Source organism: Epinephelus moara, chromosome 9, assembly GCF_006386435.1.
Source record: "Epinephelus moara isolate mb chromosome 9, YSFRI_EMoa_1.0, whole genome shotgun sequence".
NCBI classification, from domain to species: domain Eukaryota; kingdom Metazoa; phylum Chordata; class Actinopteri; order Perciformes; family Serranidae; genus Epinephelus; species Epinephelus moara.
The window spans coordinates 18,376,933-18,391,986 of NC_065514.1; the positions used below are offsets into that span (position 1 = coordinate 18,376,933).

Here is a 15,054-nt window from a genome sequence, read left to right on the forward strand (position 1 = left end):
GCTCTCCACAGGAGGCTGGCGCAGCAGGTCTGGGGACCAGGCCTGTGTTTATCTGATCACATTGTGTCCACACTACACATATCCGCATGTGTGTATGCTCATTGCTCATACACCATGGGAGACATTTCTAACATTATGACCCCCTCATGTAGGTGAAAGGTGGCTTAAACACCTTTGAATATCACGTAGTAACAAAATGTTACACCACACAACTAGGGCTGTCACAACAACTTTTGCTGGACAATGTACTGTCCCAGAGATAATTTTAACAAAAAATATCATTGTCATTTAGAGACCATGTTATGTCACCAACAAAATATTATAACAACACAATATTGTGAGTACATCCTTTGGAAGAGCAATGTACTTTTAATTCTTAAGAATATACAGACATTGGAATAGGAATATAATAAAAATATTTAACATTTTTAAAGAAAGTAATTAACACCTGTCAATAAGCTTATACCGTAGTTAGGGCTGGCTCAGGCTTGTTTTGGACCAGCCCCTAGTTAGGCTGACATAGGCCAAGTCAGCCGGGGGACCTCCTATAATACACCGAGCACCTTCTCTCCATCTCTCTCTCTCCTTTGCTAACATTCATGTCCTATTACTGCATCTCGCTAACTCGGCTCTACTGCATGTCACTAACTCGGCTTCTTCTCAGGAGTTCTAGCTATTACTACATCTATTGCACGTCTGTCCGTCCTGGAAGAGGGATCCCTCCTCAGTTGCATTTGCTGAGGTTTGTACCATTTTTTCCCCTGTTAAAGGTTTTTTTGGGGGGGAGTTTTTCTTCATCCGCTGTAAGGGTTCAAAGGACAGAGGGATGTTGGATGCTGTAAAGCCCTCTGAGGCAAATTGTGATTTGTGATATTGGGCTTTATAAATAAAATTGAATTGAACTGAATTGAATAAAGACGAGAAAGTCCTTAGGAAATTATTGTACCATTTGGCCGACAAAAACAAAACCAAGTGTTGCTCCTCAATACTATTAGACACACTTAGCAAAACTCAAACAACACCGCAGTAACATCCATGAACTGGCCAGTGTGCTGCCGTACATCCCTGGGAGCCAAGCAGTTTGCTGGTGGATTTACGGAGTGAAGGATGAAGTTATTTGGAGAGTAAAACCATTAACAATGGACTTTTTGGCTTGTTGCCAGGGGTTGGCAAATTGACAACTTTTAGGACTGTGCCTCTTCCACTACAAAAGTGCAGCAGCAGGCTATCAGTGAGCTACGCTGTGTCGTCTTTGAAGTATTGTTTCATTTTTCTGTGGACTCACGCAAGTAGGCGTAAGGGAAAAAGGGAGAATCACTGTGCTAAAGTTTTATAATGGTCGTGAAAACCCTGCTGTTTATTCTAGCATCATGTGGCTAAAATGTTGATGTAAACATGCACACATGTAAACGAAAAGGGCAATATCAAGGTCAGCAAAATGTTTACGGTCGTGTCCATTTATCGTACAATAGGTAGGTAACATCATTATTTTGAGAGGCCTAAAAACCACCATAAACCACAAACGCACAAGCTAACAAGAACCTCAAAATTCACTATCGAGATGAATTCACTGCTCTCCAACACTGTGTCACACGACTGTACAGTTAATACACTGGTACTTCAGTGAATGTGACATTAACACTGTCAACAGTTTATCCCTCCTATAGAAACTGACAATAAGTGTGCCCACACTGTGCATGACCACATATTCCAGCACAATGGTTCCCAACTGTCAGGCCTCTTAACATTTGCTACTGGGTTACGACAACATGATTATGAACTAAAGTAGGTTATCAGCACACAAGGTAATCAGTCAATCATCACCCTCATAACTTCTTGGTCTGCTTGTGCTGCGTTCCTATTACTCTGGCGCATCCACATCAAACGCTGTCAATATAAAAATGATCTGTGGCGCAAAAAAAAGGTTTGGACCAATGTTTGAACAGGATTTTGCACGCCATAATATCCATTCAGTATTTATCAAATTATTACCACCACACTACAACTTGTAACATGAAAGAAACGGTGTCAAATTCTTCAAAGGTTAAGCAACACTTTACACAGTACATAAAGATGAAAATGTGTTATATACTTATACTGTAATGTGGTCACAGTGTTACTGCCCCTCAGCACAATGACAAAATGTTGACTTTTATTATGTCACTTCTTTCATAACCAATTATTCATTTGCCAGACAGTAACTGTCAGTGACTGGCTTCTGCCCACTACTTATGAACTTAATCCAAAAGGTGGGCCATGGCTCCATCCGAATGAATTCATCGATTACCGGGGGAGTGAAGTCAACATTCAAAGTTAGACTGGTACTTCTGATATTACACAGCAGGGACCCTCATATCAGGTGATTTATCAGGGCTGTTCCACTTCCATCAATGCCCCGCATTCAGATATGTGGATGAACACCAAGTTCAGACAGAGTTAGGGTACAAAAGAGGGCACTAGCTAGGACATAATGTGCATGCAGCGCAAGTCAGCACAAAGAGATACAAGCTGAACACAGAGGGCACACAAAACAAATTAGGAGCTGGCACATGAGTATGGTATGTACAAAATTTTAAAACAGGAGCTGAAAAGGGAAAGAAGGAATTGGAACATGAAAAGATCAGCTTTAATTAGTAGCAGTGACAATACCAACATCAATGTGAGTGAAATTCTTTCCTAATTAATGCTATAATATTCAGAGTACAATTACGCAATACATTTCAATGGTCTTTTCATCATGTTAGAGCTACTCTATTAACAAGACCTTTCGTGTCCTAGTTCTAGGTTGATTTGGAAAATCAATACAACTTGCACACCTTGTTGTGTAGAAAAAGATTTATCATCTCTCTGTCCTTTAACTGTTCTTGGCTACCTCTCCCGTCTTGCTCTAAGGAGACTAAATAAAACACCCAAATCATCTGTCAGAGTCAGATACAGCTGCACGCGTTCTCCACACTTTCCTCTGTGTGTTTGTTGGCTGACGTACAAACCTGGAATGCTTTAGTGCTTCTTCAATAAATTCCTTTCCAACTTTCTGGCTATCAATACAGTGGCATTGTGATCCGTTGTTTTTGTTGTCCAAGTGAACTTTGAGATTCCATTCATACCTTTCATGTCAACAGAAAACAGTGTGGCCCCTGCAGGAATTTGGCGTAAAACTTCTATTTCAGTTTATCTTTTTTTAAACTGTTTCCATCATCACATGCCAGAGATGTAAGGCACAATAAAGGAAATGTGCAAAGACAGTGATAGGAAAAGAGCAAAAGAGAAAGGGAGGAAGGAGGGAAATGTGGTCAGGGAGGGCGAAGAAAATGAGAGTGGGAGAGGGGAGCAGAGGGGAGGAAAGGGCAAGACCAACATCTTGTCACCACCTGGGACCCAGCTTGCTGCCTGGGGATGTTGCCTTTATATAAGAGCAGTGGACAGAGCTGCAGCCAAGAAAAAAAACATTTTTTACAGAGACTAACACACTGTTTAGTGCGCAGGGGGGCTATCCATCTATAACAGTGCTAAGTCACTTCCGATCCTACACACATGGCCACACAGACAGACCTAAACATGCACAACAAGAATTACCAACAAACTGAAAAGCTAGCTGTCATTTCTGAACATACAGATATAGATCTGAAGAGAAGAGGCACACAGGCAGTACCACAAGAAATATGATTCTTTACTTTCAGAGGTTCATAAACATTTCATTTGTTCATTCATTTTCCATAATTGCTTCTCTTGTGGGGGGTCGTGGGGAGGCTGGAGCCTATCCCAGCTGACATTGGGCGAGAGGTGGGGTACACCCTGGACAGGTCACCAGACTATCACAGGGATGACACATAGAGACAGACAACCATTCACACTCACATTCACACCTACGGACGATTAAGAGTCACCAATTAACCTGCATGTCTTCAGACTGTGGGAGGAAGCCGGAGTACCCAAAGAAAACCAAGTTGATGTCGGGAGAACATGCAAACTCCACATAGAAGGGCTCCCCCACCCTGGGGTTCGAATCCCCACCCTGGGTTCAAAGCAGGAACCCTCATGCCCCGAGGCAGCTATGCTAACCACTGACCACTTACATTATAAGTGTTATTATAAGAAGTTAAGGATCATTAGCTGCAACAGAACAATTTACACATGACAACTTTGTTGTTGTAGGAAAGTGAATAAACTTTTCACTTGCGTAACACCAAAAGTAATCAGGTGGTTACCATCACAAGTTCCGTTCAAAGCACATGAGAGAGAAACTTATGAAACAGGGCCATCAGTTGCCCCTGAGGTGTACTTTCAAAGAACCGTTGCCAAGGACAATAACAGCAACATGTGCTCTTGCCAGCACAAAACAAAAAACAAACAAGGAATTCAGTCTGTTTGAATTAAATGTGTTTCGGTTAAAGGGATCAAAATGTAACCAAGTATAAAAACTAGGGATATCTATCAGGCCGATAAGTTATCAACCAATAATGGGAAATCTGTATTATAATGTGTTATTGCAATAATGAAATTATAACCAACAAATAGAGCCGATAACACAAAGCAAAACTGTTTTCATTAACTTAACAAGTGCAACATCACTCTGACACAGTAGATTAAGTATGCACTTTTAAATTTGGTTTGCGATCCGCCAATAAAAACAGAGAAGAACTATCACAACAAGCACAGCACGCTGACTAGAAAGCCATTGTCGATGTGTGTGTGTTTTTACAATTTTAAAAGGAAGACAACACAATTGCGCTAGGGGTCTGACCCCGGACTGCTGGAAAAAACACCAGATCAGCAAACTTTCTGTTGCTGCCATTACACAGGTAAGAGGCAGCGCTGGAGGACCATCTCTAGAGCCACTGTCCTCGTGCAAACAGTCAGCTCAACGTCTGTAAGGGCTTCACAAAACATTCATTTTTGTATTAAAGGATGTATTTTACTTTTGTCGCAATTACAATTAGATTATGTTGAAACATTGAATTTGCATCCTTAGGGAAAATACTCTATAAAACCCAAAGTATGTTTGGTGTACTTTACTTAATTACAAAAATAATAAATTAACAACAACAGTTTTTTACATGCTCACTACATCTTGATTTTCCTTACCCTCAGGTATGCATAAACTACAGAATAGGAACTTCTTTTTAAAATAAAAAAAGTGAAATTATCAGTGATCTTATCGGTATTGGCCATGAGAAGCAGGAAAATATCGGTATCAGCTGAAAAAATCCATATCATGCATCTCTAGTAAAAACAAACGAGACAAACCTGCTACAGGAAAAAAGTCTGTCTCAGTGATGGGTACAAGTTGGACAAAGATTTGGAAATAATCAGAGGTGAAGTGCACAGCTTGCTGAAGCATCCTGTAATTAGGGGAGCTCGTGTATGATTCATCTTGTTGAAGGAAACCAACACTACACCACCAAAATTAGGGGATCATGGGACTTTAGGATGTCCTGGCCATCTTAACAAAAACAATACTTTTGTGTGGTCTTACCTTTGTAATCAGAGTGCGGTACTCTTCTACCTGGTGGTCATTGTTATGGCAGCCTGCCAGGAGCTGCCACACCTCCCCGCGGAGAGCCTCGGGAATACCACTCCGCACCAAAGCGGGCAGCTGCCTGGGTCGCACCGATAAGTTCAAATGCCTGAGAGAGGAGAGGAGCGGAGAGGAGAGAGGGAGTCAACCATCGCAGTTTATCAAAGACACACTAATTTAAGAGTCCTGAGTTGCAGTGTTTTGTTGCACACCTGTCTTCCATATCTACCTAAAACAATATTTTTATTGGCTCTGTACTGTGTCTAAAAAGGACCATCATCATCTCTACAGATGGTCTGCTGGGGGAAGATCATGACAGTGAGGAGTTATATCACCTTCTACCACAAGTACAAGGATTTATGTGCACAGCAGTCTTTCAAACGCTCAAATTCGTTCTCAACTTTATTACTCCACTTTTTTTTCTCTGACATTTGTACATTAGTTTTGCTTTATTTCACCCCTGCACTATTTTTAGCAGGATGGGAAAACAATAAACAATAAAAGACAATAAGCCAATAAAACATTACAGCAACAATACACAGAGGCAAGTTTTAGTGTCTTCCTTCCTTCCTCATCTTCACATTTAAATGTTGAAGCTGTTGGCGAAACACTCTGACTCAGAGAGTGATTTACACCGCATGCAGCGTACAATGAACTCAGGCATCTGCCAGCTAGTGAGTGACAGAGACAGAATTAGAGATACAGGGAGAAGAAGAAGGTGAACTTGGAGGCACAGCTGTATCTACCTAATGACTATCGCCTGACTGGAGCCCACTGAATATCCCTGAATCCATGATGATTCTCTCACTTTTTCCCCCCTTTCTTAATTCATCCCCCTCTATTTTCTGAGTCTGTTTGGTTTGTTTGTTCCGACAGTCAGGTTATGCAATATGTGGCATTTTATGTTGAGACTAAGAAAAGGAACAAAAGTGTACTGTGTACGTGTGTGTGTGCGTGCATGTGACATAAGTAAAGCCAGGCCTGGTCCTCAGGGGCATGAGATTGTAAAGGGCTTTCTGTGATTTGCCTCTCTTTGCTCCCTCAGCGCTGCATCCCACAGTGCCGCAGCACACACTTTCTTGCTCGCACACAAAATCACCAATCACTCGCACAAAGCCTAGTATTATGACAGGCTAGTCTTATGATTCCTTTCTTTATTACCTACCTACCTAGGTCATGTATTCGGCTCGTTTTGTGCTTTGGCTGTTTGTTTGTCAGCAGGATCACGAATAGTAGGGTTAATGTCATATATTGCACCTTCAACATTGCAAGACAGGGCACTTGGCCTCGGCGGAGATGTGCGCTCTCGGACTGGCCCTTCTAGTTTCGGCATTATTTTTATCAGAGAGTGAAGTACCCCCCAAAATATTGGATGTTTTCATGGTCACAAGAACATTTGGCATTGTCAAAAAACATTGCAAACACCCAAATATAGACAGTACAGAAGAAGGAAAATTTGATTTATTACGCTAAACATATTTAAGGTAAAGGAGATCATAAACAGTACACATGTATGGTAACAATCCTAAAAATATACTGCCCTCTAAAAAACTATGACAACAGACAGGGAGAAAGAGAACAGTATATGGCATGTAGTGTATGTGTCTGTGTGTGTCTGTGTGTGTGTCTACGGAGCTTAACTTACAGCTAATTAAAGTCCAGGCAGTTTCAATTCAGTTCATCACAAGCTTTTGATTAAAAACAAATGCAGTAATGGAAGAGGGAAGTCATCTTAATAAGCTGCTTATCAAGAACTCCTGCCTGCTGCTCTTTCTTTCACATACAGTACAGCCGCTAAACCCTCCACATAGAAGTGAATCATTTGTGTGTGTGTGTGTGTGTGTGTGTGTGTGTGTGTGTGTGTGTGTGTGTGTGTGTGTGTGTGCAGAGATCTGTAAGGACAAAGTTAACCAAGGAACAAAGCCTTACCACTTGGATAACAAGTCCCCCCAGGTCTCCAGGATCTTCTCCGCACACTCCTTGGAAACATCACCTGACCCACTGAGTAACGGCTCATCATTATCTGGACACACAGGAGTACAAACACACGGTGTGAGAGGGAGTCAGGTCATCAGAGCTCATGCAAGTGAAATGAAAATGATTAAATAAATGTGAGGACTTAAAATAGAGGTGTTTTACTCATTCAAAGAGATGATGTTTCAATTCAATTTTGGTTTTTCATAGTCCACATTTTGTGTTTCTGGTTCCTCTATAAAGATCGTGTTTGTAATTTGAGTAGACTAAAACCCAACCTCAACAGCCCTGGCATACTGGTAGCTAGCTGGCGTACTGTTTGCTGTTTTCGTAGAGTGTTGAACGTAATGAATTGGGAAGTTTGTGGAACTGTAACATTGCATTGCTGACACCTTGCAGGATGGGGATTTTTTTATTCAACCTTTATGTAGACAGGTAATCTGAATGAATTGAAGCCTCTTTCCAAAAAGAGACCTGATAAAACTTGATGGCCACCTGCAGGCTATATTTGGTGGCCACAGAGTAACTTTTTGTGGTCATGTGCCATCAAGCCATGGTTAATGTCGAACCCTGAAGATGGAGCCCAAATGTACCACCTCCACTTACTGTATTTTAAGGTGTATACAGGTGTATACATCACAGACTGTGATCCTCTGGTTTGATGTTTTGTGATGTTCTTTACTGTATGTTGTTTGTGCTTTTGCATTTGAGCTGTAGACAGGATAATACTGAACTTGGACAACATCTCTCTCACAGATGTTTTCTAATTTTACACACCAAATGCACCCCTAGATGTGGCTTTTTATGATCTAAACAAATTATTGGGTCTTTTACTTTGTCTTTTCATGGTCATCAGCTGATAAACTGCACCATCTATGTGAGCTGGTACTAATTTTGTACCCTGACTTCTGTGGTGTTTAACAACCGGCGTGGAGCAACGGACATGCAGTCGAAAGAGTGAGATCGAACCGTACCAAAGGGACAGCAAACCAAAGACTAACACACAGATGGATACCAAAATACCTCGATTATGTTCTCTGCCTTTTAGTCTCTTTTCTACCTCTCATATACACACACACACAAAAAAAAAACACACACACAAACACATGACTGCTGGCTAAGTACTCTGTGAGAAGTACGAACAGTTCCGTAACACAGCGTCTGATCTCCCACGGGATTTTGACTCCTGTGGACCACAAGTCTATATCTGGTACAGCCCCGTAGGGTAGAGTTTTGTTTTTTATCAGTCGTTGAGTCAGGGTATAAATGTAAATATCAAATATCTGAGCGTATGCTGCATAACTCCAAGGACAACACCAATGTTCAGTGTTCCAGAGTAAACAAAATTTCATATAATCGAGCCAGTTATGTGTCGTCTTTGAGGCTATTTATGTGTCTGACACAATCAAGCACAATAAGTGGTTGAAAAAGTTAAAACCATCTTCACATGGTTCTGCTCGGCAGACTTCCTCTGTGGTTCTATGTGGTCATGCTTGCAAAGAATCATTTCATATGGCTTATATAAAGAAATTATACCCTTCGCTATATCAGGAATTTGATTTTAATAACATATTTGCCATCCCTCTGTATTGTGTGCCTTTAATAAAATAAAAATCCCATAAGAAGTGACTAAGCAAAAAAAGTAAGACATCATCCAATCACCTTCTTCTTCATCATCCTCAGGCGGTGAGGGGACGGTGGTACCAGCCCCTGTGGGCAGGATGCCAGGACTGGCTGTTGTCTTTCGTTTCTCCCTCTCTGTCTCACTTTCCAAACTCACCACCTCATAAAGTGTGTCAGAGGCTGGACTCTTACGCTCCTTACGCTCCATCTGATGAGAGATGCATTGAGCGGACGTCAGATAAATTACAGGCTGTTAAAACATCAATTACATTCTGGCGCAGTACACAGACACCAGCGCTTTAATTGATTTAATCTCAGATAGAGATTTGTGACATGACTTGACATACCTGTCGTAGTTTAAGGTAGAAGGTTTCAGTGTAGTTACGCTTGCTGAAGGGCCAGAACAGCCTGTCATTTGGGGAGCAGACCCTGACCCTTGTCTCTAGCAGAAAACGGACCGGCTCCTCCACCTCTGTGATCACCAAGTCAACTGCTGTCGTCATGTACATGAATTTATCTGGAAAAACAAGGACGGTTAAAACAACAGTTTAAATGTCATTCCCAGACAGTGATTCTCTTCTGTTCACCACCTATAACTGTTATATATTTAGACTTAAACCTGTAACTAGGGATGGGACGATATACTATTGTAACTGATATCATGATAAAAGAAAAAATTCAATAAGTAGGTTGTGGTGAATTTCCATTATGGGAGATAATTGTGAATATTGTCCAGCAGCAACAAATGAGACAACCAACACTAGAGACTGCTAAATCAGGCTGCATATGCAATGACCACAAAAGGCACAAAAGAGCTTACTCAATCATTGGCATATTTCACATTGACAGATATGATGCCTGGCTTTTAAGATTGTTTGTTCATTAAAACTTATATGTCCAATCTGTGATGCCATAAAAATATTAATTTCCTTGTGGTAAGAAGAAAGGGACATTTTTCCATTGTATATGGAGTTGCCCAAAGATTATGGAATTTTGGACAGATGTTCGACGGGTAGTGCGGGAGAATTTATCAACTCAATTAACTGGAGATCCTAAATTCTTTGTTCTTGGCATTTATCCAAAGGGACATAAAATAAAACACAGTGAACACGTTTTTATAGATACGTGCCCTCTACATGCCAAAAGATGTAAAGCATTAACAAGGAAAAGCACCCAGAGACCAAGCATTGGGCACTGGCTTAAAGAAATGTCTGTGTGTTTTCTTTTAAAATAAAATTAAAAACACAATCAAAGATAAACAAGAATGGTTTCAATGTATCTGGGGCCCATTTATAAGATATCTTAGGGGCAAAGATTTATCTTGTGTGTTGCGCATAATGGAGGAAGCATAATTACAACCTCTGCAATAAAACTTACTTAAACTGGTTGTATACAAAATAAATGTAATTCACAGTTTGCAATGAAGGACTTGTGACAGTGTCTGTCGTACAAAACCCCCAATATTGTTTTAATACAGCTTGTCACCATGTATTTATTTTAAAGAACTTGTAAGACTTCAGTAAACATTCATACATATTGTATTCTATATGTTCTCTTCTTTTTGTATCATGTTGAAAACTTAATAAAGAGATTGTTAAAAAAGAGTATTAAGCATATTTTGATGATTATAAGGGTAACACAGAGATCACACATATTTTGGCCAGGATAATCTTTCTTTTCTTTTTTTTTTTTTTTTAGAATATTTTTTGGGGGCATTTTTGCCTTTAATTGACAGGACAGCTAAGCGTGAAGGGGGGAGAAAGAGAGAGGGAATGACATGCAGCAAAGGGCCACAGGCTGGAGTCGAACCCAGGCCGCTGCAGCAACAGCCTTGTACATGGGGCGCCTGCTCTATCCACTAAGCCAGCGACGCCCCGAAATCTTCATATTTTCCCATGCCTACCTGTGACTGTGTGATTCATGAAAACAATGAGTTTGCCTTATTGTTTTTCAAGGTGAATTGGTGATGCATGCGTGTGTCACAAGGCATGGAACACAGTAAGTGCCTGGGTCATTTGGTTTTTCCTTTATGCATTGTTCAGCTATATGAGATCGTCCAAATTTTGTACCTTTTGCATTGTATGCCACATTATTTTTGACAGGGACAGCAATCAGTAAAGTACAGTGTTTATAACTATTTAGTGTGGCTGTAATTTTACAGTAATTTGTTCCTTCACAGCTTGATTTAGGGATTTGTGCAACCAGCCGAAAGTGATTTTCACGCTTGGAAATGTGTCAAATATTAGTGTGAAAATATGTGTGAATAAACAACCAACTAGCCAAAGAAGCATAAACCAAGGAAATAATAGCTGTTGAAAATCATTCTGTTTAATGTGATTTTTTGACACATTTTTGGCTGCTACCTTTGGGCGTTTCCTCATTTACAGCCTGGAACTGAGGCGTGTTGGGGTTCCAACTTCCTGTGATGATGTAAGACTTCCCGTCGGAGCTCTTTCCCATTGACTCCTGAAGGGGCACAAGTTGGAGGGAAGTCAGCAAATGCACGCAAACACACAGTGACACACACACATACACACATAAAACAAGTCACCTACCAGATCTAGCAGGTGCATGTCGCTGTTCTTCACATTTTTCCCCGGGCTGAGCAGGAGACCAAAACACCTGCAGAGGAGATGCACATGAAAGCACGCAACACACACGCAAACATGCACACACAGGCACACACACACACCGATGCAAGAGAGAGGGAAGAGAAATGAATAGCATTACATAATAAAGGAAGGGGAAAAAAAGAAGAGAGCAGGAGCGGGAACCAGACACAGAACAATAAATCTCCCTATAGAGTAAAAACAGTTGTTAAGCATCACATGTTACCGCAAATAGCTTCCTGGTCTGATCCTCTAACACAGACCAGAACATGGAGAATATTAAACACAGCCCTTCAATCCTCACCTTGTCTGGGTTCATCAAACAATAACAAAGCGCCGTGAAAATGGAAGTCGGCGAAAAGGTGATGGAATGTTTACATTTCGACAGATTTATCAAAGCATGAAAAACGAAGAGCCTCGCAGACAGATTCACATCAATCATCTTAAAACTGCGCCGGAACACTTAAAACCTGACGCGAGCCGACCCGCGGATGTAAAGATGTTCACCGGTGTGTGTTTATCAATTATAGATGAGTGATTCCTTTCTTGTGTCTGAATGTTTTAAGCAGATACGTCTCAGCTGGAACAAATGGAGAAACCTCAGTCAGTCTGACAGATGCATGACAGATTCCCTCCTTAAATAGTTTCCTTCGAGGACAATTCCAGAGTGACAAAAGTCATATCCTCCACTCCCTTGGTTGTTTACATCAATCAAGATTATTTCTGCATGCCATGGTCACTTTCAGAGATATGTTATCTTTGTTGTATTACGAAATAAAGCTTAAGAAAGTAGTGCTGTCTGCATACCAGAGGGTTGTCCTGGTATATGAGAAGAAACCTAAAAAGAGCACTGAACACACAGTTGCATGGACAATAATTCTTTAACCAGACTGAAATCACTCTGAATAGATCTTCCAATTTAACTGTTTACACGGACACTAAATAGAGTGATCTGATAAGATGTGTGTTTATATGCGCTAAAGCATTTTATCAAAATATACATTTTTGCACTTGAAGAGCTGTGCAGCATTTAATCTGCTAGCAATATAAAAGAGGAGGAAGTGTTTTCCAGCCTTATAAAGAAAATTAAATTTATTCAATATGAAAAATACAAAAGGAGAAGAAGTCATTTCGCCTGTTAATACAATTTAGTAGTTAAGGCCTTTGCACACTGAGTCCAAAATTGTCTCACGTCTTTACGTTGTGTCAATCACATTTGCACAAGTCCAAAACCTTCATTCGTTATTACAATTTTCAGAACAGGTTCAATTTTCTGCATCTTTCCCATCTGTCAGAGCCTTTTGAGACGATTGACCAAGAATCTGTGACGAAAATGTGGCTGCAGGACACGTCCGCGACAAGACAGAGGAACAGGGTGTACAGAGTCATTTCATAACTCAGACAGCTCACTTTCAACAGGTCAGATAGTAATACTCAGGTGAATGATGATGAGGAGGAGGAGGAAGACCGCGCACAGAACGTGGAGGACAGAGAGGGAGGACAGCTCCAGTGCCAAATGTAAGACAGGAAGGAATAGTTGACAGCCAGATATGTAACTCCAGTGGAGAGAGGCAAAGGAGAAAATGTGTCTTTTCATTTTGTCATGTATTGCCAATTTTCACAACAAATTGAACAATTAAACATGTCGGGAATCAGTGCGCAAGGTTTCTGCGCGTAATGATTATTTTTCGGAAGACGGATAAAAAAACGAACCCAGTGTGCAAAGGCCTTAACCCAGGTTATTGTCTGTTGCTACAATTTACAGAAGTCCCCTAAACATCTCATATGCAGACTACAACATCTTGTATGCAGGCCACTGCCTCTGGTAGCAACAGATGATCATTAAGTCCAGCTACACCACATTGCAGCCTGTAACAACAACCTTGGATAAGGCTATTGATTACAGCATTCACATAAAAATGTAGCATGAGCAGAGCGCTAAATATTTTCCCAATATTTCCCCATATGTTTCCCATCTGTCTAAATGTAGTCTCATCACTGACTGGTTGTTACAACTTAAATGAATAACACATGAAGCACAAAATAACAAATCAACATTCAGTGGTGCTGTGTATTTAACTGTTGCCTTTGAGGATGAAGCTATTCTGAAGACGTCTTGTGTGTGTGCTCCATTTTACCTCTCGATAGCCAGCTCCTTATTGGAGGTCTGCTGGACATAGATGACAATTTTCTTGTCCATTCCTGCGCGAAGCTTGAAGCTCTGCTTGTCCTTGTCTTTTGCCACAGCACTATGTATGTGAAAAGAAAAAACAAAACCCACACGTTTAACAGCAGCAAGACTTCAACAAAACAACAGAGATGAATGTGACAAAAGCACAGTTACATTTTGTAGCCAACACAGTGAAATGTTTGTCAGTGACACAGTAATGAAGATTTACTCGTTTGAACTTTTGTATTAGAAAATAATCCAAAGACATTAGGGGCATTTTAGATCACATTTGTCCACAGACTGACTAGACAGGTTGTTTAATTATGTCTGGACTGGAAAGGAAAATAATAATCTACCTTTGATACGAACTTAAACATAAAATTAAAGCAACCAGTGTTTTTTCTGCTAGACAACTAGACTAATGAAGTTTATCACTAATCAGTAAATCAGCCGGTCAGACTGAAAAAAATCAAAGCCCATGCATCATGTTCAGAGTAGACCAATTTTTCGTAAAAAAAAATCAAGCATAAGAGCCACTTTCAAACATACTTTGGCCCTGGTTCTTTTCCTGCTCTGCTCTGAGAGCAGGAAAGAGAAGAAAGTTTGAGACAGGAACAGTAATCAACATTTTCCGAACCTTCGCAGAAACAAATTCCTGAGGAAACACTGAAGAAAGTGCAAAGATTCTTGAGTAAGAAAAATCCATTAATCAAAATGAAATCTACTGTAAACAGTTGGAGCCTGCCATGACTTCAAGCAGAGCTCAGATCACAGAAACTTGTCTCTACAGTCCCATTTCTACCGAGCAGTGCAGTAAAGTTCAGTTCAGTTCAGTACACATTCTTCCTGTTTTCACTGCCAAAAGTTGTGGATGGTACCAGTGGAACCGTGTCGTACCGTCCCCATTTTTGGTCCCCCCTCTGTTGGAGTACCTAGCACACAGATCCAGTACTAAAAGGTGGAGCTGTGAACATTGCAGCCCGATGATTGGTCAATAGCAGACGGTCACTCTGCTCAGGGCTGAGCTGTGGCTGGTTTTGTAACCACTGTTCATACTGTGGCAAGTTTTACATTAGCAAACTATAACTATAAAATAAAGGATGTTTTGCTGCCTCTCACAGCAGCTGTAGTCTGAGAAAAAAACTCAAATCACTGGGCCG

At 40.7% G+C, this 15,054-nt stretch overlaps 1 protein-coding gene across 2 annotated transcripts in view; it reads right to left on the reverse strand.

Annotated features, from left to right (window-relative positions):
- The window catches only part of LOC126395233 (rab GTPase-activating protein 1), a 101,184-nt gene that overhangs the window by 58,678 nt on the left and 27,452 nt on the right, over positions 1-15,054 (reverse strand). For both annotated transcript variants that reach the window (XM_050052543.1, XM_050052542.1), the window contains 7 exons: positions 13,863-13,973; positions 11,671-11,737; positions 11,479-11,581; positions 9,463-9,632; positions 9,155-9,323; positions 7,448-7,541; positions 5,477-5,627 (listed from right to left, as the gene is read on the reverse strand). In XM_050052543.1, coding sequence (XP_049908500.1) covers positions 5,477-5,627; positions 7,448-7,541; positions 9,155-9,323; positions 9,463-9,632; positions 11,479-11,581; positions 11,671-11,737; positions 13,863-13,973 — 865 coding nt within the window. The remainder of the gene's footprint in view (positions 1-5,476; positions 5,628-7,447; positions 7,542-9,154; positions 9,324-9,462; positions 9,633-11,478; positions 11,582-11,670; positions 11,738-13,862; positions 13,974-15,054) is intronic.